General features: G+C 47.0%; 1 protein-coding gene and 1 long non-coding RNA gene across 5 annotated transcripts; one reads left to right on the forward strand and one right to left on the reverse strand.

Moving 5' to 3' along the window:
• The first annotated feature begins 16 nt into the window (after positions 1–16).
• LOC309803351 lies at positions 17–14,272 on the forward strand. Its single transcript, XR_014293933.1, has 3 exons — positions 17–98; positions 2,351–2,458; positions 14,058–14,272. It is a non-coding gene; the product is annotated as an uncharacterized lncRNA (long non-coding RNA).
• Positions 6,940–12,134, reverse strand: SALL2 (spalt like transcription factor 2). 4 transcript variants are annotated; one of them, XM_082619412.1, is made up of 4 exons: positions 11,965–12,134; positions 11,253–11,570; positions 8,764–11,132; positions 6,940–8,055 (listed from the first exon to the last, which is right to left on the reverse strand). In XM_082619412.1, exons 1-4 carry the CDS (start codon positions 12,029–12,031, stop codon positions 7,777–7,779), a joined length of 3,033 nt encoding a protein of 1,010 aa, XP_082475538.1. In that variant the 5' UTR covers positions 12,032–12,134; the 3' UTR covers positions 6,940–7,776. The 4 variants fall into 4 exon arrangements, with proteins under 4 accessions (XP_082475538.1, XP_082475537.1, XP_082475540.1 ...); XM_082619414.1 differs by having other exon boundaries at positions 7,800–8,055; positions 8,764–8,821; positions 8,917–11,570; XM_082619411.1 differs by having other exon boundaries at positions 8,764–11,570.
• Positions 14,273–22,378: the final 8,106 nt, after the last annotated feature.

A 22,378-nucleotide genomic window follows, 5' to 3' on the forward strand; every position in this document is an offset into this window, starting at 1 on the left:
AGAGATCCCGGAGACGCACCGGACGGAATGTCATTTCCGGTTTTGCTCTCCCTTTGAAGCTGAAACGAGAGCCACCTTAAGTGTTGGCAGGATGACGGGTATGTTTTTTATGGGAGTTCTTTCACGCTTCTGGGTGAGGTGAGGCTGTGGTTGCCATGTTGGTGTCTGGCAGAGCTGCCATGTTGCTTATAGCCGCGCATGCGGCCATGTTGAATATTAGGAAATGAGTTGGAGTTGAGGCGTGCGAAGACAACGCTGTGCGGCAGCGTATGTAGTCTAGATTTTGGAAATGAAAGATCACTAATTCCATTTGACAGTTTGGTAGTAACATACCTTTGCCACTGAAGGTGTAGCTTCATGTTTCCGTTCACTTGTTTACAAAAATATAGCCATTACGCATGCATATTTGAGGGAGGAGAACTGATGGAGCAGAGATACTATAATGAGTCTACAAATACATATTCTCACTCTTCTTACTTATACCAAATCTACAAGTATCATGTGTAATACATTAAAATAGAGTCCTCAGGGAACTCCTTGGTGGTCCAGTGGTTAGGACTCTGCGCTTTCATTGCCAACGGAACGGGTTCAATCTGCGGTCGGGGAAATAAGATCCCACAAGCTGCTCGGAATGCATGCATGCGGGAATGCATAAATACATACATACATACATACATACATACATACATACATACTCAGAAGGAGGCACTAGGGGGCTCCTGAGGTTCTGGTCGAGCTGTGTTTCTTATTCTGAGAGCTGGTTTATGAATACGTTGTTTGTGAAAATTAACTGAGCCAAACATTTTGGTATGTGCACTTCTCTGTGTAGTAAACTTAAAAACTTCGTTTTTTAAAATGAGGTTCTCTGAATGGAAGCATTTGCGAACCACTGATTTATCAAGCCTACGGAAGCCAAACACTGCCAGAAAGAACAGCTTAAGAAGGCATGGCCCCTGCTTTCAGAGCTTCTGGTATGGTAAAGGAGCTAAGACCCAGTTTACTGATATTGAACCATCTTTACAGACTAAGGCAGCACCGAGCATAGGCTTAAAAAACAAACGTGATTGCAAAGAAGGGAGGACTCCAAGCCCAGATGACCCTTTGGCAAGAAGGTGACATCAAAGTTCAGGCTTGGAGTGACAGCTAGTACTTCAGTAGGTGAAGCTGTAGGAAAGAATTCCAGGCTAAGAACATGATAAAAGCAAAGGTCTAGACTAGATGTAGAAAAGCATGATGCATGCCGTGCTGACCCAGATTAATTTTGCTAGAACACAGAGAATTATTTTTGGGAATTTGGGAGAATATTTGTTTCTATATTTGAGGCCAAATTGCAAAAGGTACATGTTACCTGAGTAACGAGCTTGCAATTTATTCAGCATACAACAGGGGACATTTTAAGGTTTTGAATAGGGAATATTTTAGGGAATCTGGTGTTCTGGTTGAATTGAGATGGGGAGAAAAGTTTAGAGATAGGGAAAATAATTAGTAGCCTATTGTAACTGTTTGATGATAGGACCTTTAAGTCAGAAGCTATCTATGTATAGTAATGGAAAGGAAGGGGTGAATATGAAGGGAGACTACTGAGAAGAAAGATGTATGTGTTTAGGAATGTGGCAGTTTCATTAATTTATTCAGAAAATATTTATTGAGTGATTACTATGTGCTAGGTACTGTGGAGATTTAGTAGTGATCAAAATATCTATTTCCATATCATTTTCTGAATTTAAATTTACCTAGTAGATAATTTACATTGTCTTTTTTAGAAATTTATTTATTTTACTTTTATTTTATTTTTGGCTGCATTGGGTCTTTTGTTGCTGTGCGCAGTCTTTCTCTAGTTGCAGTGAGCGGGGGCTACCCATCATTGCAGTGCGCAGGCTTCTCATTGCGGTGGCTTACCTTGTTGCGGAGCACAGGCTCTAGGTGCACGGGCTTCAGTGGTTATGGCATACAGGCTCAGTAGTTGTGGCACACGGGCTCAGTAGTTGTGGCTCGCAGGCTTAATTGCTTTGCAGCATGTGGGAACTTCCCAGACCAGGGCTCGAGCCTATGTCCTCTGCATTGGCAGGCGGATTCTTAACCACTGCGCCACCAGGAAGGCCGCCCTACATTGTCTTTTGAGATGTGTACCTTTATATATGAGCATTGAGACAGAGGACACAGAAATGAATATGGGCTCATATGAGCATATCTGGACATTTAATTCTCAGGATTATACTTAATTAGAAGCAAAAAATGCTATCTTGCTCAGCCGAAATACTCTTGGCAAAGTTGGCTGATGTGAGATCATAAGACTACTTCCAAGGGCCTGCTCTACCTAAGGTTTTTTTTTGTTTTTTGTTTTTGGCAGCAACCTGCGGCACACGGAACTTACCTGACCAGGGATTGAACCCATATCCCTTGCTGTGGAAGGCAGAGTCTTAACCACCGAACCGCCAAGGAAGACCCTACTTAACAGGTTTTGTTTTCTTTAATAACCTGGGTCTAACAACTACCCTCAAGAGAGTTGGCAAGGGATGCTTTGCACTTTCATTTGGGATATATTCTGTGTGGCCCTATGTTTAGACACATGTATTATTACTGAAGTAAGATAATCCCATTATTGCTCTATTAGAGAACTGTTAGAGTTAACTGTTCACAAATCTGAATATCTCACTTGCTGTAAGATCACTGTTTCTTTCAAGATCCTTAACACATAGAAACGAAATACATAGAAATTATATAGAAGTAAAATTAAATAGGCTTGGGAGAGAAAGACAGTAGTGGATAGAGCTTTGTAGAAGATGAAGGGGGTTGATTCATCTTAAAGACAGATTTCCACAGGTCAACCCTTAAATTCATAAGCATTTTCGTCTAGGAAAGGAAGGATTTTTCTAGTGGAAGAGATTCAGTCTCTGGTAGAATTCGGGGTACCTAAGACCTGGATTGCCTCCTCTCACCTACAAAGGAAGCCAAAGAAGGAGTACAGATACTCCTAAAAGTCAGCCAAGTTAAGTCTTTGCTTTCATATTCACTTTGGATAAATTATTACAGTAGTAAATTAGGCAAATTTTAGGAGCACAGGAGGGCCACTTAGCATGATCTGCTTATAGAGGGATTTTTTTCTAGACTCCTCAGGACCAGTTTTCAGCTCATAAGAAAGCCACTGCTTTCTTGTGTGCCCACTCTTAGCCAGTCTGTATACAACAACCCTGAGCAGTACAGGAAGGAGGAAGGAATCTCACCCAGACCTCTTCTAGTCAAAAGAGTGTAAGCCTAGTTGTGAGTAGGTGAGTGCTGCATGCACTACATTTCTTAACTTTTCCTCCTATCTGCTGTGGTAGACTTTCCAGAGTTAGCCACAACAATAATGGCTCCCATGCCACATGCCCTTGTGCAGTGTGTCTTTGCCACTCTTCCCAATAAGAGGTAAAACTTGTTTCCCCTCCTCTTGAATGTGAACTGGTCTTCTGACTAGCTCTGGCCAAGAGAAAGTGGCAGAAGTGATATTCTTTGAGTTTCAGAGTCTAGGCCTTAAGAGGCCTTGAAGCTTCTGCTTTTGTCGTCTTGGAGGCCTAGGCCTTCATGGAAGTCCAGTTATCCTAATAGCTAGACCATTTGAAGAGAGTGAAGGACAGGGAAAGGGAGAAGGAGAGGGAGAAAAAAAGAGTGAGAAAGAGACAGAAATCCTAGAGATTAAAAGATGTCAAAAAAAGGCCCTGGAGAATGAAAAACTCTAAGGAAAGAGACTCCAGCATTCCAGCCATTCAACTGAGGGGCCAGAGGTGAGTGAGGTCATCTTGGATCCTCCAGCCCAAATTGAAGCTGCTGAGTGAGCTCAGCCCTCACCACATGGAACATAGACAAGTCATCCTAGCTGAGGCCTGTTGGGACGACCCATGGACTCACAAGCAAATACATAATTATTGTTTAAGACACTAAGTTTTGGATGGTTTGTTACACAGCAATGGGTTACTGAAACATCCACAGTATTGACCAAATACTGCACTTCGTAACTGGTTCTTTGGTCAAAATTTCTTTTTTTCTTCACTTTTGTCCTTACTCATTTTTTTAAAATTATATGATCAAAAGCAAAGTGTCCAATGGGGTTAGTAAATCTGTTGTTAAATTAAACATTAGAAAAGACAAGGAAATGTAAAGGGAAGTCAAAGTTGGGTCTAATGGAGAAACACTCATGTGAGTTGTTTTGGGGATCAGGAGACGGATGTTCCTTGATTTACTGAGAAGTTCCAGGGATGGTATCCAGAGTCCCAGGAGCAGAAATTTGTGAGACATGAAAATGTGCCAATAGAATTGAAACCTTTTTTGGGGGTGACACAGGTTGAAATCTGGGAGAAGCAGATGCTGAGAGAGTCAGGAGTCCAAAAGTTTTATTGGGAAGTAACACTTGTAAAAAGAAAAAGGGAAGAAAATGAGATTGGGCAGGGAGAGCTGTCCAAAGCTGTCAGTGATGCAGACATGACAGCCTCTGCCAGACCACTGGAGAGTTCCATAGCAAGAATCGTTCACTAGTCCCATGTTCCCTGGGAATGGCTAAGCCCTGTAACACCCACCACCTTGCTTAGCCTTTGGCCAGGGGTTTGGAGAATAGTAGGACAGCTGGAGGCTGTCAGCTAACCAGGTTTCTTGCAGCTAGGTAGCCAGTTCTTTCTTAAGGGGACATCTCTGAAGTAGCACACCTCTGTATCTGCCAAAGGGGACTTGACATACCTTATGTAGGTTTTTATATGGTAACTGCATTGGTCCTTAGGTTGTCATATGGATTCAGTTAATATATTTCAGCATGGTTATTATGAAAACTGAATATAAGAGAACTGTACATCCCCGCCCCCTTCTCTCTCTTCGTAACATGAGTTAGTTATTTCCCTTTCTGGAATCCCACAGGCCACTGTGTCTATCACAGTATTTACTACCATGATATAAAAATGTTTTCTTTTTTTTTTTTTCTTTTTTTTTTTTTTGCGGTACACAGGCCTCTCACTGCTGTGGCCTCTCCCGTTGCGGAGCACAGGCTCCAGACACGCAGGCCCAGTGGCCAGGGCTCACAGGCCCAGCCGCTCCGCGGCATGTGGGATCTTCCCAGACCAGGGCATGAACCCGTGTCCCCTGCATCAGCAGGCGGACTCTCAACCACTGCGCCACCAGGGAAGCCCGTTTTCATTTTTCTTCTTCCTTGACTGAGCTCCCTTAGGGGCAGAAGTTTGTTTACCTTTGTATCTACCCAACACTTGGTCTCTGAAACAAAATAAATCCTCAAAAATTCACTGAATGAATGAGTGAGGAAGCTATCTCTTGCTTCTTATACTAGTGATCTTTTTATCCATCTAATTTGAACTGAATCCACTATGTATATTTCAGGTAAAGCGTTTCGCAAGCTGCATTTCTTGACATATTCATTTCAGCAGGTTAGAGTTAATTCACCTTCCAAAAGGATGGTCAAATGAGAAGTGCTTGAGAGTAAGAAATGGTGGGGTTGAGGGTGGGGATTGGAGGGGACTGCAAGAAGGAAGAAACTGAAGGCTCTAAGAGAGGAATAAACTAAAGGTGAAGAGAGAAAAGTAAAAGTTGTAGGTCAATGAAAGAATAAAAAGCAGGAGAGGAAAAACAAGAATGAAAAGGAGACAGAAGGGAAAATAAAGTAGAGTTATGAAGGAGTGGGGTGGGGAGTCCAGCTCAGTGCTGACCTGCCCAAGGAAGCACCCATTAGTAGAAGCCTCACTGACAGCTGTTACCATAATGGGAACTGGCATCTAAAGAGAGGGCAAGTCTAGTTTAATTAGTTAAATGGCATTATCTATGTCCAATGGGGGTAGGGGAGGTAAAGGGAATAGAAGGATTGGTGACCTACCTCCTTCCATAGGCTGAAAAGAAAAACAGATTTATAAAGCTTTGGTAAGGAATTAAAGAGACAGGAGCTGTTTCTTCTCCAGCCGACTTCACCAGATTGCCATGTCCTATTCACTAGTACCTTTAAAGCGGGACGGGTTTAAAGTTGCCTCCAGGAGGCAACTAGAATCAAACCTCTGTTCTTTACCTTGAATTGAGCCAGTAGGTTTACTCACCTTTCCCTTCAGTCTTCCAGCCAGCCTCACTTCAGGAGTCGTTAGTATGTAACAGGAAGCAAGCACCATTCCTGACCACTGGTGGTTAGCACTGAGACTGGGATTCTGCCGACCTGGGTTCTTAATCCAGTTCTGCCACTGATTGGCTGAATGTCTTTAGGCAAATCATTTTACCAGTCCCATCCCTTTAGCATGTGGTTTCAGTGATATAATCTTACAAACGAAAAAAAAAAAAATTCCGGAGAATGTTCTCTTTAGGAAAGCAAGGTTTTAAGAGTCAAATCTGAACCTTACCATGTTGTGGAGAGACAAAACCAAACAAAAAATATATATATATGCTTCATTTCATTCTCCCACCCCCAATGTATTTCCGCTAAGAATTCTCCTTTATATTATCTTGTTGGTAGAAATTACTAGGGTTGAATTTTTTTTTCTGTTTATAACATAAGTATCATAAAGATGAATTCATCTTGGTTCTGCAGATTAACTGATGTCAGCTAGGCTGGCCTACAGGTCAGGATAGATAGATAAAGAAACAGCTTTCAACCTCCAAACAAAACAAAACAAAAAAAGTAAAATAAAATACAAAAAGCCTGGTGGTAGAAGGTTCTAGGCAAAGAGAAAACCTGGACAATGGCTGTAAACAGTGAACAAATCCCCTACCTTTTGAGAACACAAACACCATTTCTACAAGGAAATTACATTCACTGGAGGTTGTTTTAGGACAAGGCTGATCAAATTAAATATTTCAACACCATATGTTCAGCTTTGGCAGGAGGTGTAGGTGGGAAGGGAATCTCAATGTTGGGGAATGCTCATATCACACCCCAGCTGGCTATTTAGTCATGAAATAAGGAGAAACACACAAATATTTGGTTAAAACACCTTTAATGAAAAGGGAAAGACACTAACATCTCCGTTGTCTGCTCTTCACATTTTACTATGTTAGGAAACGGACGCCTACACCTTTGGAGGAGGAGCCACCACTCAAGTCAGTCAATAGCCAGAACCCTCACTCCCTCCTCCTCAGAACTCCTGTTCCAAATGATCCTATGTTAAGAGTAAATACTACATCTGATTACAAAACGGAGAGGCAGGGAGGACAGCACCTAGGGCTCATCTCCCAAAGTCTGGGACTCTAAGAACCAGACAGCGGCAAAGACATAAGCCCCGGTCCGTGGACAGGCAAAATGGGAAGGAAGTGGACCTTGAAAGAGGAAGATGAGGAAAATACAGGGGCCAGGGAATAGAGGAGGGAGTTGTCTAAAACTAGAAGCATACTAGTGCTAGGAAATCCCCCATGATCCATGGTGCATCACTGCACACTGAAGTCACCATTAGTTCAAAAGAACAGTCATGAGACCCGTCGACCCATCCAATTAAGAGTTTGAGGTCCCCTCCCTTATATCACACCCCTTTCTTAATCACATAGGTTCTCAGCAAGCCCTGTGCTTTAGCAACACCCCTAAACTCTCCATTATTCCTTCAGCTAACCCTCATCAACAATGCTTGTTAAAGATAGGAACTTCACATTTCCTTCCCCCAAATATCCATCCCATGGGAGACCTCTCAGCAAGAAATCCACTTGTTTCCTAACTCAGAGGCAAGGATGAAAGATATGAGAAGCTCAAAATATCTTGGCATGTTAACCAGCCAACACCTTTGCCTTAACGTGACGAAGGCACATTAGTGCCTTACTACTGGGAAGAGTGTCCTATGCCCTTCGTTTCTCCCTACACCCTGGGGCTGAGCCACCAGATACTGATATTGTTGCATCTTCACTGTCGGCACCTTCTGGAGCAGGGGGAAGGAGAAGAAATGTACAGTTTGCTACTTCTCTTCTATGATGGGCTTTCTCAGGCACTGTCTTGGATGCCAGAGGCCAAAAGAGGAGGAGGGGGGAATCTCTTCTCCTTGGCTTCTCTGGATCCCATTGCTGGAGGCAACTTCTCAGCCACAGTTCCTGGGCCAAACAGCACTGGTGGTGTGGGGCCTGAAGGGGTAGTGGAGATGGAGATGGAGCTGGGACTCGGGGGCTTGGTGGGCAGGTCACTTGACAGTAAAGCCGTGTCCTGGTTTCAGCAAGACAGGGAGCCCACCCTCACCAGCTGGGCAGGAATGCCCTGGGACAAGAAGTCCTGCAGGTTGACCTGGTCACCAGAGAGGAGTGGCCCTAGGCCCTCCAGGGACAGCTGCTGGCCCCTTCAGGCTGGGCTGTAATTCCAAATGTGGGTGCTCAAATGCACCTGCCAAAGGGAAAGGGAGAGGAGAGGGTAGAAGGGTCATCCCCAGGGAAGGTGGAGAGGGTTCTTCTTGGGAATGTGAAAGCTGTAGAGAATCTATTTTCCTCAGGTACAATGAATGAAGAGGAAAGAAAAGTTTCTCAGGGGGCCATTCGCCTGTGAGCACAAGGATTTCAAAGCTCAGGGATTAGAGAAAAGCCACTAGGGCCCCATCATATAAGAACTCAGAGAAACAGACAAATAAGGGCTCATAGATCTTGGAGGTCCTTCTACAGAGCTCTCAGTTTCTGCCCCCCGGGTCAAGGGGCAGCAGGTTCAGAAAAACAGGCTCATGGGATCGTGGGGTCATCTTTTCGGGGAAAGGGGGAGAGCCCTGGGGAAGTAATGGAGGATGAGCAGCCAGGGACCAAGGAAAGAGCAGCAATATTCTGAGGGCCGTGGGGGGCAAAGGGCTGTACCTGGTGGTGAGCCAGCAGCATATGCTTCTTGAGCGTAGCCCGTTCGAGAAAGCCCTGCCTGCAGAAGACACAAGTGAAGAGCGGCCCCTCCTTGGGGTGGGTCTTCTGATGCTCCTCCAGAGCTGCCTGGGTGGGAAAGGTCTGGCCACACACCTCACAGGCCTTTCTGCTACTGCTCTCTCCGGGCTCCTTTCTCATCGCTTCCTGCAGGCTCAGCTCCTCCACCAAGGTGGGGCTGCTGCCTTCCCCTTCTAGGGCCAACGCTGACACTGGGCTGGCGCTCCTCTCCGGTTTGCCCCCCTCTTCTGTGCCTCCTGCAACATCACTGCCGCCCTGCTCCACTGGCTGCGTTCGATCCAGGCTGTCAGGCGGCGGCGGCAGAGAAGGCTGTTGAATCGTTTTCTCATTACTGTCCATCTCCTTCCCAGCTGTGGCCGCTGCCACCACAGTTCCCACTTCCTCCTCTGCCCCGGAGGCCTCTTCTGAATCACCACGCACTGATATCGCCTTCTCACCTCCACTCTCGGAGCCTCTCCCTGCCAGGGAATCTTCATCAGTCACGTCTTCCTCTTCTTCTTCGTCCTCTTCTTCCTCTTCGGACAACTCCTCTTCTGGGGATGGCTGCTGGGATGGCTGCTGGGGGAAGCTCCCCGCCCCGGAGACTGCAGACTGCTCAGGGCCGTTCTCCTGGGCAGTTCCCCCACCTTCAGGGAGCGTGGTACCACCGTTGGGGATCTGGCCCCCCAGGTGCATCCGAACATGCTGCTGCAGAGTAACAGCATTGGTGAACTTCTTCTGGCAAATGGGGCAGGAGTTCTGGGCCCGGGCAGCTGGACTAGCCTTGTGGCCCACAAAATGTGCACGCAGATTGCCCCGGGTAGAGAAAGCTCTGCCACACACTTTGCATTTAAAGGGCCGCTCACCTCCATGTTGGCCGTAATGCAGGCGCAGCGCTCGAGGACAGCTCAGCACCCGAAGACAAATGACACACTGGTTAGGTCCCGATGAGGCCGAGGATGAAGTTGCAGGGGCAGAGGTTGTGGAGGCTCCCGAAGCAGTAGAGGCCACTGCCACGGCTCCTTGACGGTCAATCTTCTCTACCAGTTGCTGCAGCTTGGAGGTCTCAGAGGGTGAAGCCCCCAAGGGCTCTAGCACATAAGGAAAGGGGAAGCTACCAGTGGACTTAAAGTGGTTGGTAAGCAGGGCCCAGCTGGGTAGCGAAGTCACCAGCTTACTTAGCTGCATGCGGGTTGCTGTGCCACTTTCTGCCACCCCGGCGATGGCTGAGCCCTCGCTCCCGGGTGGGGTGTTTTCATCAGCTTTACTCTTCGGCTCTACCGCTTTCATGAGCACGAACTTATTGAAAGCAGGGAGCGCAGGAGCCGTGGCTGTGCCTGCCCCGGTGGAGAGCAGCGTCAGGCTCTCTGTGGCACTGAGTGCCGTGGTGGAGGCCACCAGAGGCTTGCGTTCCACACCGCCACCTGGCATGGCCGCCTCCTCCTCGGCCTTCTCTGGCGGCACGGACATACCATAGGGCAGGCCGCTGCTGGTGATGACGTAGTCCAGATGCTCTGGTACCGGGTGAGGGTTCATCTGCACGTGCGGGTACTTCTCCCGATGCCGGTGGAAATGCACTTTGAGGTTGCCACGCGTGGTAAAGCGGTTGCCACAGACATTACACTTATAGGGCCTCTCACCTGTGTGGGAACGCAGGTGGATCTGCAGGGCACTGTCACTGCCAAATACTTTGGCACAGAAGCGGCATTTGTGCCGTCCACCAGGCTTCTCCAAGGGACCCACCAATTCCCCATAGCCCAGCTCACCACCTCCATTCTTTGGCTTCAGGAGCCCTGGGGAGGCAGTAGCCTCGAGGCCCCGGGCTGCCCCAAGACACTGTGCTGCCAGTAGTCCCGTGGTGCCTGGGAATGCCAGATGAGGCGAGGCAATCAGCTGATCTGTGCTGCCTGACAGGGCCGGGGAGGGGGCAGGGGTGGGTTTGTGGCTTCGCCCGACCCCTCCGGCAGCAAAAGGGTGCTGTGACCCCAGTGGATGATAAAGGTGGAAGAAAGCCTGCTTGGGTGTTTCCGCCCCTGAGGAGGAGGAGGTGGAGGAAGGCGCCAGTGTCTTGCCAGTTTGGACAGGCTTGATGGGGCTGAAGAGGGGGAGCAAGGGCTTGGTGGAGGAGACGGCGGCTGTCCCAGGTAACTCGGAGGGGCTGGAAGGGGTGCCCACTGTCTGGCCTAAGGAGCCAAGCAGTAGCACCTGCCGGCAGATTTGCTCGGTCATCTGCATCTGATGGATCTGTCGCTGCTGCAGTACCCGGAGCTCTTCCAAGATCAGAGGGATGTTCAAGTGGCCGCTGCCTACACCTGGGGGCGGAGGAGGAGGTGGAGGCGGTGGGGGTGCAGGAGTGGATTCTGGAGGTAATGGAGTTGCTCCTAGCTTAGGGCTGGCCAAGATCAGGCCCCCACCTCCCCCAGCTGCTGTACCTGTGGCAGCTACGAGAAAGTGCCCCGAAGACTCCTCTCCCCTCCGCTCTGGGCCCCAGGTGGGATCTGTGGGTACAGAGGACCCGGAATCCGAAGGGTTGCTCTGCTCAGCCTCCATGACCTGGGGACTGCTGTGGCCCTCAGGCCGGGGTTCAGAAGAGGTCGAAGAGTTGTTGGGGTTCTCCTGGCCCCCAATTATCACCATTACAGGGGGGTCAGGAGAACATGCATTCTGGTGGGCGAGGAATTCAGCTGGGTCAGTGAATTGTGCGCAGCACTTGGCACAGACTTGGGGGTGGTCCTCCTCGCTAGCATCACCTGGGGAGAAGACAAGGAAAGAGCGTGGGTGGTGCGGTTCGGATGGGTATGCAGAGGCTGTAATTAACAACGAGCCCAGTAACCGCTAGTGGGGGTGGGGAGATGAGCTCACCATCCGGCCGGCCGTGCAGGAGGCTAGAGCTCAGTGCTGTCCCGCCTGGACCGGAGACTCGCCAGCACTGGGGGCCAGGAGGGAGGGGGAGCGGGCATGCACAAGCTACTCCCCCCCTCCACCCGCCCCCCCCGCCGGGCCACTGGCGGGCGCAAGGACTGGGTGTGAGGACCGGGTCCTGTGCAGAGAATCGTGCCTTCTATCTCGTCCACCGAAAGTCCTCTCCCCGCCCCCCGCGTCCCCTTCACCCCCCACCCCTGCCCGCGCCGGGCCCTACCGCACCTCCAAGCTCCGCCGGCTCCCCGCAGGGCCCCCCGAGACGAGAGCTCCTCCCGGTTTCGTGCGCCATGGTTGTGTGGGAGGTGGAGGGCCAGGTGGAGTGGGAGACAATGGGTATCCGGATTGGGGGAGGCGGCAGTGGCCGCCAGGGCTGCGGCAGCTTCTGCACCCAGCGGCCCAGACTGCGGAGATGGAGATCGGCGGCGGGGGCAGGGAGCGGCGGAGGAGGGGGAGGGGAGCGAGGAGACGCGGAGGAGGGGAGGAGCTGGAACGAGAAAGCTGGGAGAGGGGAGATGGGGGAGGAGCTGCTGGGGAGGGAGGGGAGCGAGCCCAGAGCCCGGGAGGGTTTCCGGAGGCTCAGTGACAGGTGCTGTGGGGCATGGCGGGGGTCCACCTTTCCTTACCCTCTGCCAGCTCCCCCCATCTCCGGATGTCCTTGCCCAGACCTGCCCCCCTCTCCCCCTCCCCCCAACCCCCCAGCAAGCTCAAGGGGGCACAGTAGGAAATACAGCCTTGCTCAATAGAGCAAAGCGACAGGCTTCTCTTATTTTCCTTTGGATAAAGAATCCGCTGAGCCTGGAAAATGTGGGCTCCAGAGAGGGTGGCCTGAGGGCCAGAGCGGGAGGGGGATCCCAGAACACCTACCCCTTACCTACACATATATATCTGGTACCCCCAAGATACCCCAAGTTTTGTCCTGTTTTCCTGACCTCCATTCCCACCCTACCCCCACCCCATCCACAAAAGAAGTTTCTCAGGGTGGGAGGCCGCGAGGTAGAATTTCCAAGGAAGTCGTTTCAGGACTCCTCTCTGCGTAACACTAAGCCCCTTTACTCCCCGCCCCTCCTCCCCCAGAATAATAGCTGAATGCGAGTTACTCCACAGATCACCCAGCCCACACCTAATTTATAGAGTTCATGCTTATTTAAGGGGCCATCTCCTATTTAGTACCCTCTTCTCTACCCTTCTTCTTCCGTTGTCTTTCTCTGGCAACACAGCCACTACTGAGGACAGCTGGGTTTGGGGAGATGCTAGCCTGCAGAGGCCTACAGAGGCCTACCTAGCTCTAACCTGGGGGGAGGGGAGCTCCTCCTGAAACAATGGGGAAAATGCAGTAGGAGGGAGTTACCAAGCAGCCTCTAGGTGCCTAAAGCCCCTTTTAGCCCCAACCTGGCTTGAATGCCTAGGAATGACTTAACACCTGCTCAGCAGCAGAGAGGTGGCCTCCTATTCAAAGAGAGGATAAGTAGGGATAAGATGCCTCCTGGACCAGGTACTCTGCATTCCCTTTCTACCTTGAAATGAGTCTTAATGGGTTTCCCACTTCCTTAAGAGCTTATCTTACTTACAGGAAATGACCACAAGTCCTTAGTTTTGTGGTTTGCCAAGGCATCAGTAAATGCATATTGTTCTAATCCCAGTTCCAATCTTGTCTGGCTGATAAATTGAGGCGTGGTGGTCAGTCACACCATGCTATACCACCATTTCCTTTTTTGTAAAGTGCAATGTTGTAGCTGTGCTATCTACATCAGAGAAATATTGTGGGATAAAATAATATGTATATATGGGACTTTAAATTTTGGGAGGAGTCCCAAATGTTATGAATTAGAGAATTTATATTGTCAGTGGCAAAACAATCAAAATAAAATACATATATATTAAAATTAGATCTGTTTTCATGTTGCCTATTAATTTCTTATTTATTTATTGCTAAGCCTCACAGCTTGCACAGGACCTTAGTTCCCTGAACCCAGGCCCTCGGCAGTGTAAGCCTGGAGTCCCAACCACTGGACCACCAGGGAATTAGCAATCTTATTAATTTCTGAGGCTGATATCATTGGCATATATCAGGGGTAGGAAGTCTTTTGGGGGGGAGCTGAAACAATGTAATATTAGTAACGTCCACTTTCACTGAAAACATTGTACTGAATTATGTTTTGAAACTTCAGATAATCACAAGGGCCTTAACACTGTGGACAATGTCTCTGAAACAGATGAGCTACATGCTTCCAGGCCTGACCCCAACAATGAGAGAGAGGGGGTTCTATTTCCATATGGCAAGTCACAGGTTAATGCAATGTTGTTTATTTTTACAGATAAGAAAATGGAAGCTTGGAGAGGTTAAGTGACTCTTCCAAGTTCACACAGTAATTCAGTGAAGCAAGCATTCAGAATTTTGACTCCTGTCCAGTGCTTTCCCAAGCACATCAACATTGTGTGGCTTCCCCAAGCTAGAGAAAGGGCCCTGTGTGGCTCCTACCTGCCATTTGCTCTCTGGCCTCAGTAACAGAGAGGGAATCAGATGGAAGCTTTCTACTGAGCATTTGTTAATTAGCATTGGACATTTGATATCAAGTTGCTGTTTTGTCAAGTCTTCCGACAAGAAAAGAAATCCTTTTCTTTTCATCTTCTCCTGGGAAACACTGTCCCCTTTCTTGCTCTTTAATGAAACTTGCTTTCTGATGCGTAATTTGATCTGGGCTCTTCTTTAAGGTAAATTCAGTCCCTGGTGAAAGGTGATGGATCAACAGCCACCTGTAAGAGGAAGCCTCTATTTCTCAGCACTTTGCACTCACTGCCTATCCTGAAAAGGGGGGCAGGATTCTTAGGCAGACACGAATGAAGTCATAAACACAGGAATAAACTAAGCTGGTAATGGTGTCCCTAGATAGCAGATAAGGTGAGGTAAGCTATCCTGGGTCACATGCAAAGTCTGGGGTGGACATAGGACTGAGACAGGGACATGCTTGTTTAAATTTATAAAGAGCTGAAACGACAAGGAAAAAGGAAACCAAGTGACTCTCTAAACCTGGTAACTCATTAAACTTGGGAGAGGATGGCTGGGAGAACAGAGAAAAATTGGTGGGTAGCAGGGTGGTAGAGCTGAACACGGGTTCTCAAACTTTGCTGCCCATGAGAATTACTGGGAGAGCTTTTAAAAATCCCAATGGCCAGGCCGTACCCTAGACCAATTAATTCAGATTCCCTGAGGGTGGGATCTAGGCATCAGTGTTTGTAAAGCTCCTCAAGTGATTCTGATGTACAACCAAGGATGAGACCCACAGTACACATCAGAGGAGTGCCCTCCCCATCAAACCTTCCACCCTGCTCCTCAAAAATCTTACCTGTGCTCAACTCGGCCAAAATTAGGGTGTAGGCAAAATGAGTTGCTCAATGCAAAATCTTCCTGTCGGGTTGCCTCTCTACTCTGACCACAGCCACACTTTGGCTCTCTTGTATCCTGCTTCCAGGAACAGAATTTGACATGATATACACCTGTCTATGAATTTAAGTGACTGTATTGCCCTTCCCAGGGTATGTGCATCTTGAGCCATACTTCCAATTGTAAAATGAAAGGCTTTGTTCTACACAGAGTTCAAGCATCATCCAGCCGTTAAAGAAACAAGCACACTATGTAAGCCCCTGCCTAAACTTAATGTTGGACCAACACAGATTGGTAGTGTCCACAATTATGAGTTGATTCTGTAACTGCTGCTATAGAAAACTTCTAAGGGAGAATGTCTCATATTCTCTTCCTCACTCCTCTCTCCTAAATACATACACATACTCCTTTGCTACCCACACCTAGTAAATGCACCCCTGGCCTGTGCAACACAGTGGACAAACAGGCACAAAGATTTATACATCTGGTGCTAAGTGAGAAAAATATATTTGTTTCCAGAATAGGAATATCTTAGATCAAACACAAAAAAAGGGGTTTTTTTTAAGGACGTTTTTCTGATATCAAAGGACTCGGCACTTGGTATGAATGGCACTTGGAATTCATACCACTTTGGAGCTGGAAGGGACTTTAGAGATATGACCTCTCGTTAAGCACAGTGACTGAGAGCGCCAGCTCTGAATCAGACTTGAGTTAACGTCCCAGCCCTTTCTAATCTTTGTGACCTTGGGAAAGTTTCTTAATTTCTCTAAGGCTTGCATTTCTTTAAAAAATGGGGGTATAGCCACAAAAAGGAATGAAATACATGCTACAACATGGGTGAGCCTTGAAAACATTATGCTAAGTGAAATAAGCCAGACGCAAAAGGACAAATATTGTATGAGTCCATTATATGAGGTGCCTAGAATTGGTAAATTCATAGAGACAGAAAGTAGAATGGTGATTTCCAGGGGCTGGGAGTGTTGGGTGAAGGGAATGGGGAGTTATTGTTTAATGGGTATAGAGTTTCAGTTTTGCAAGATGAAAGAGTTCTGGAGATGGATGGTGGGGATGGCTGCACAACACTGTGAATATACTTAATGCCATTGAATTGTATGCTTAAAAATGATAAATTTTATTATGTATATTTTACCGTAAATTTTAAAAAATTTAATGGAGGTAATAATAGCAGAGTTGGGAGGAATAAACAAGAGGAAATATATAAAGGGCCTAGCATGGTACCTGACAAATAGTAAATGCTCTGCAAATATTAGCAATGAGTATTATTATTTAAAGTCTAAAAGCTGAAGCCCTGGCAGAAGGATGGGCCTGCCCAAGGTCACAAAGCTTCAAGGTACAAGCTGGATTGAAAACCAGGTTTTCTGCTTCCTTATCTAGTGCTCTGTTGCACCCTCCCTGAGTTAGTTTCTATCTACTCAGAAATGTTTTCTGTTTCACCCAGGAGTCCCTAGGGCTGAAAGGCTCAGGGATCAATACCCTGAGAGGTGACGCTCTCTACCTCCAGTTTTAAAGAGAACAGAACCCGCAAAACTCTATTTTTGCCTTCTTTCCCCTTTTGCTGCTCTTGTTGTCTGCCAACTGCCATTTCTCCCCCTAGGTCTGTTTGGCGGTTGTCCTGGTTTCTCCTTCTCACTAAATATCCGGGTTTCTGATCGTTTCCTTTATTTCCCAGATGTACTAGTTCACATTTTCCCAATTCACATCCCTTATGTTCTCTAATCCAGATTTCTAGACTCTCTAGGGGAGACAGAAATTTTTTTTCTCTCCAGGGTTTTTAAGTAAATAGACTATTTCCCTCTCATCACTTATGTGCAATAACTATTCTGGTAGGTTTTGGTGTTCTGGTCAGGGAAGCTGAGCAGAAACAGGGCGGGAAAACAGGTTTTTCGGACTGTGCCTTGGTGATATCTTAGGTCACTGCAGAGATGAGGCTTTTAAAGTGTGCAACAAAGGCTCATCATTTGCTTGTCACATATGGTAAACATTGCTTAAAAGAAGGCAAAGACTCTTGAAAACCTTAGTGGCACCCTAGCTTACTAAATAAATGTCTGCTGATGGTCATGATGATGCCCATAGTTCCACAGGTATACCTGTAAAAGGACACGTGTAAGAGCCCCCAAACAAGAACCCTCCCTACCTAATTTTGGGGCATGCAGAACAAGAAACAGTCCCTGGGGAGCCTGAAGATCACATAAATGAATAGAAACCCTATCTATATATCTTATAAAAGCAGGAAGGAATTTAGATTTGATCAAATATTAGCCACCTCATCTTACAAATGAGACCCAGTGACACGCCCGGTCATACAAGTAGCCCAAGGATCTTTCAGTCTCTCAGGAGAATTCTGAAGGCAGATCTTTCTTAAGGTTACTACTGCTTTCTAGCTCCTTAACATTTATGTTTTCAACTTTTATGGCTCAAAGGCAAAATTGCAACTGAAATTTGTTGCTGCCAGTGAGTTCAAGCCTGCACTGTTTCTATGGGGACGGCTTTGCAGCAGCATCCCCGTGGCCCCAAGTGTTCACAGCCACAAGTGGGAGCTATAGTTCAAGGGGCTGGAGAATCCCCTCAGGGCAGTTGTGAAAGATTTCTTGTGACTCCCAGATTCTTCCTCAGCAGCGGTATAGGGAATGGGTGAACTGAGGATGTGGGAAGAAGAGAGGAGATGGGGGGAGAGGAGAGGATGCTTCTGGGTTGGAGGGGATTCAGCATTGTTCCACAATTTAACCAGCAGGGGAGCAGGACTGTACGGCAACTCTGAGGCTCTGGGGGAAGTCTCCTGTAGAGCAGGAGGAGGAAACATCCGGCCTGCAGCAACATTAAGGGGGGGCTAATGTGTCCCAGGAGGGAAGATGCCACCAGCATGCCACCTCTTAATACTGGCACAGTGGGATCCCAGTAAAGCACTGACTTGAGGGGGATGTGTTCTACCCAAAACACAGTATGTCTGTTAAGGTTGTTCCGTAGCATGTCGTGAACTGATTTGATCTCAAGTCCTTTTTTACAACAGGTAGAAAGGTAAATTTAATCCATGTTTTAGTTTTAGCTACTACAAATACATTATCCTAGAGCTTTTCATGGCACACATCTCATAAAGAAATGCTGAAGTTTGCCAAGAGGCTCCCAAGCTTTGGTCATATTTCAGCACTTACAGGAAGTGCACTGTACTCACATATAATAATAATAATAATAATAGACTTCCCTGGCAGTCCAGTGGTTAAGACTTTGCTTTCCAATGCAGGGGGCGCAGATTCGATCCCTAGTCGGGGAGCTAAGATCCCACATGCCTCACGGCCAAAAAACCAAAACATAGAACAGAAGCAGTATTGTAACAAATTCAATAAAGGCTTTAAAAATGGTCCACATCAAAAAAGTCTTAAAAAAATACATATTAAGTACGTATTTATGCTAGGGACTATGCCACATGTATTAAGCACTTATTTATGCTAGTTATTTTTCCAAGTGTATTAACATGTATTAACTCAGTAGCCTAATGAGGTAGCTAGTATATTCATCCCTATTTTACAGATGAGGAAACTGAGGCATAGAAAGGCAAAGCAAACCAACAAGGTCGCACAGCTAACCAATTGGTAGAGCCAGGATTTGAATCCTGAAAGTCTGCCTTCAGAACACTTGTGCTTAATCTTACACTGCATTGTTGGGTGAATCAACCATTTGCTAAATAGTTTATCCCTGAGCCAGGACTTTCAGACTTTCACAGTGTGAACATATGTAGCCATACCAGATTGTCCCAAACTTGCTCGATCCTAAGAATTACCTGGACATTTGCAAAGATACAGATTCCCAGACTCTAGCCCAGATCTACCCACAATCAAGCAAGCTTGGAAAACCCTAGTTCAGGTGGAGTGAGCACCACTAGCCCAAATGTCATGAAATCTAGGTTTCTGTCCTGACTGTGCCTCTGTTTCTGAGACTTTGGGCAATGTCATTTCTCAATACCTTAGTTGCTCTGTTGGCTGCCTCTTACTGGAATGTTATAAGAATACTTGAAATTTTCCCCCCTCATAAAGAAAATCTGTTACTTAAACAAATAATCATATCCCCATAAAATGATATGCATGTATCAACAAGTGTGTTAACTCACACACTTTTTTTAGCTTGGCTTTCCTTGAAACACAAACCTAAGCCCCTCATCCAGAACTTTCCTCTAGCCTCTACTCCAGGTGACACAGATACACACCCCAAACCAGGCTGCATCTGACCGACATTAGCTCTCTCCCTCTGGGAGCTGTGATCTGTTCTCTGCTCAGCCCAACAATGAGAAACTTTTTTCTCTTCTCCCTCAGGGGACCCTTCACGTTTATCCAATTCATTCTCTTGCAACCCAACTCTCCAGAAAGAAAAGGGGGGAAAATCCCACCCCTAAGAGACGATCTTCAGGTCTGAGGAGGTTACTTAGCAACGGCACAAAGACCAGTGTGCAAAGGGGGGACCTGGGGAGAAAACTCTTGGGTGGGGAAACAGAGCCAGTTTGAAAACTCCATTTCATCCAGAGAAAAACAACACAGAAAACACAAACATAATCAACCCTGAGAAAAGCGAAGCGGGGCTTCTCCCCAGCACAGGTCATCTCCTTACACGCTGCATCTCAACTCTTTCAGCCCCCCAGCGACCAAGTTCTCCCCCTGGTTTTGCCCATGGCCCGGGTGCCCTCCCCTTGCCCTGGCCTGACCCACACAGGCTTGGGCTCAAGGCCCCCCCAACCCCTCCCCGGCACCCACCGTTCTCAGACGCGCTGGGACCTTCGCAGTCCGAGATTAACTGTTGGGGTTTCCGCTGCTTTCGCCGAGACATTCCCGGGTGGAGAGAGGTGGGACGGGGAGGGGCAACTCTCACTTAGTCTTAACCGGGGTGACCTGGTCTGGTCTCCCCCTTGGGTCTGAAGCCAACGGATGCCTCTCCCCCAGTGCCAATCACTGTGAAGCAGAGATGTTCTCCCTTCCAAGGGACAGACAGACAGACAGACAGACGCGCGCGCTCTGATTCTCTGTCCCTGACTCTCTCTCTCTTTCTCTCTCAATCTCTGCAAGTCTTTAAAGGGGAGACGCCCCCTTTTTTTTCTTCAGCTTCTTCCCTACGCTTCTGCAGCTCCCATTGTAAAAGCAAAAATCCTAATCTTTCCGCACACTCTTTTCTTTTGTACTGCAGAGGAAAGGATTTAACCCTCTCCTCCCTGCCCGGGCTCCCGGCCTCTCCCTGTGCTGTCTGTTCAGCAAATGTCCCTTGGTTGTTTTTCTAACTCTTCTTCTAAGCTCTTCACAGTGCTTTTTGGTTATTTCATGATTCTATGCCACCTTGTTTGATGATGGGACTGCTTCTGAGGTATAAGCTGAAATGAGAACTTTCTGGTATATCCTGATTATAAGGCCAAGAAGTCAGCTACCTGCCAGTCAAAAATGAGGACGTGAAAGGCTGACAAAAAGATTGAGTAAAAAAGGTCATTATAATAATAACTTAATACATGTAGATCTCTTTATAATTAATAGGATATTTTCGTGTACAGGACATATTTTGAGTATTACAACTTTGAGGTTAGCATAACAGGTTTTACTACTCCTATTTATAGATGATCCTCTTTATAGATAAACCAAAAGGCTCAGTGAGGTTAAGTAACCTATCCAAGATTGCACAGCTATGATGCAACAGAGACAGGCCTGCAAACCAGGTGTATCTGACAGTAGTCTAGCATTTTTTCCCCTCTATATTGTTAAAGGTACAATATGCCACCAGACTCCTAGTGTGAAAAAAAAAAGTGATTGATCTTAAGGAATCTCATTTAAAATAGTGTCTCTTCTGTCTCTCCCACTCCTGTCCAGCTCCCAGGGTTGAGGGATGCCACCGTTGAGAAGATGATATAGATGAGTTCTCTGGTACTTCAGAGTAGAAGCTACAAGGAGGCACTTTCAGCTCAATATAAAGGAACTTTCTAAAGTGTAATGGACTCTCCAGTAAATGTGTGAGCTCTCTGTAATATGTTCTCACAGAGGCTGAAAACAGTTGTCAAGGATTCTGTGGAAAGAATTTCTTTGTGGATGTGAAGTTTGACCTTTAAGAATACATCATTTGGCAACCAACCAACTGGATCTCTCCTGTTCAGCTTGAACACTTAAGGGTGATTGGTTTATTGTTCTTTAACTTCTGACCTTGCTGTTCCTCCCTGAATTTAAGGTACTACTGTTACCCCTGGGCATAGAATATCCAGATATGCCCCATCTTCTAGCTTTATGCCTAGGTCCTCTCTTTTAACTTTATTTATCTTTTACTCTTCTGGCTAAGAGAGCATCTGAAACAACATCTGTTAGGAAAGTGGGAATGATTTTCCCCTTTGGAGTTGAGTGTTGCAAATCTCTGATGGCTGTGTCTTCAGAGAATAGCAAAGCAAAGCTCACTCAGTGTTGGGTGCAAACTTGAAGTTTCCGTCATTTCTTCCCTTACGCAAGTCCAGGCTATTTTGGCAATACTAAGAAAGGGAGAGAGAGACAGATGGTAGGAGGGTTGCTGGTGATAAATGAAGCAGGTACCACCATCTGAAGAGATTTGGAAAGCATTCTGATCTTTGCTTTGGAGTTCACTGAATCTCCATTATTTTCCCAGTCCTTTGGGGTCAGGACCTTGAGTGGCTCCCTCACGGTCAACCCTTGGAACTCTTGCTGACATTGTCTCATTCATCCTGTTAATCTCCCTGTGGTAGACAGGTGCAGTTATCACTAGGCTATTGTAGGGGAAATGGGAACACTGGGGCCAGGAAAGCTTCTAATTTCTCAGTGGAATAGACTGGGTTTTGTCACTCTTTCATTCCACTGTTTCCATCTGTACTTCCTCTTTGAGGAAAAGAAATGAGAGAAGGAACATAGCTTTCTGCTTTTCTCAGGAATCTGGAGATCTCCAAGGGCAGATCTGGGGGCCCAATATTCATCTCTTTACTGAGTCTTGTCTGTCTGGTCTTTTCCTACTTTGGTCCACCCTCCTTCTTGCTGGCCTTATTGTGAAAGGAAGGGCTCTTTCCCCTCCTCTCCTTTCTTCCGCCCTCCCCCATTTACCATTTTTTCCTTTTACCTCTCCACTGTGGCCTCTTGACCTCCCCACAGAGTTACAAAAGTAAAATCCTTGAAGAGATGCTGCTGTGGGAATGTTAATGAGCCTTCCCCACAAAGGGGCAAAGACTTTACTTCACTGAGTTGGAAAAAAGCCCCTTTGAAAAGGGGTTTCTGTGTG

This window comes from Mesoplodon mirus (genome assembly GCF_964341445.2).
Source record: "Mesoplodon mirus genome assembly, chromosome: 4".
NCBI classification, from domain to species: Eukaryota; Metazoa; Chordata; class Mammalia; order Artiodactyla; family Ziphiidae; genus Mesoplodon; species Mesoplodon mirus.

Bases quoted from the DNA above. Each gene is read 5' to 3' on its own strand.
- SALL2 (XM_082619411.1), bottom strand. From the start codon at position 12,031: ATGGCGCACGAAACCGGGAGGAGCTCTCGTCTCGGGGGGCCCTGCGGG. The intron at 11,571-11,964 runs GTGCGGTAGGGC...TCTTCTCCCCAG, and splicing joins GGAGCCGGCGGAGCTTGGAG to GTGATGCTAGCGAGGAGGAC. The intron at 8,056-8,763 runs GTACAGCCCTTT...CTACCCCTTCAG, and splicing joins TGCTGCTGGCTCACCACCAG to GCCCCACACCACCAGTGCTG.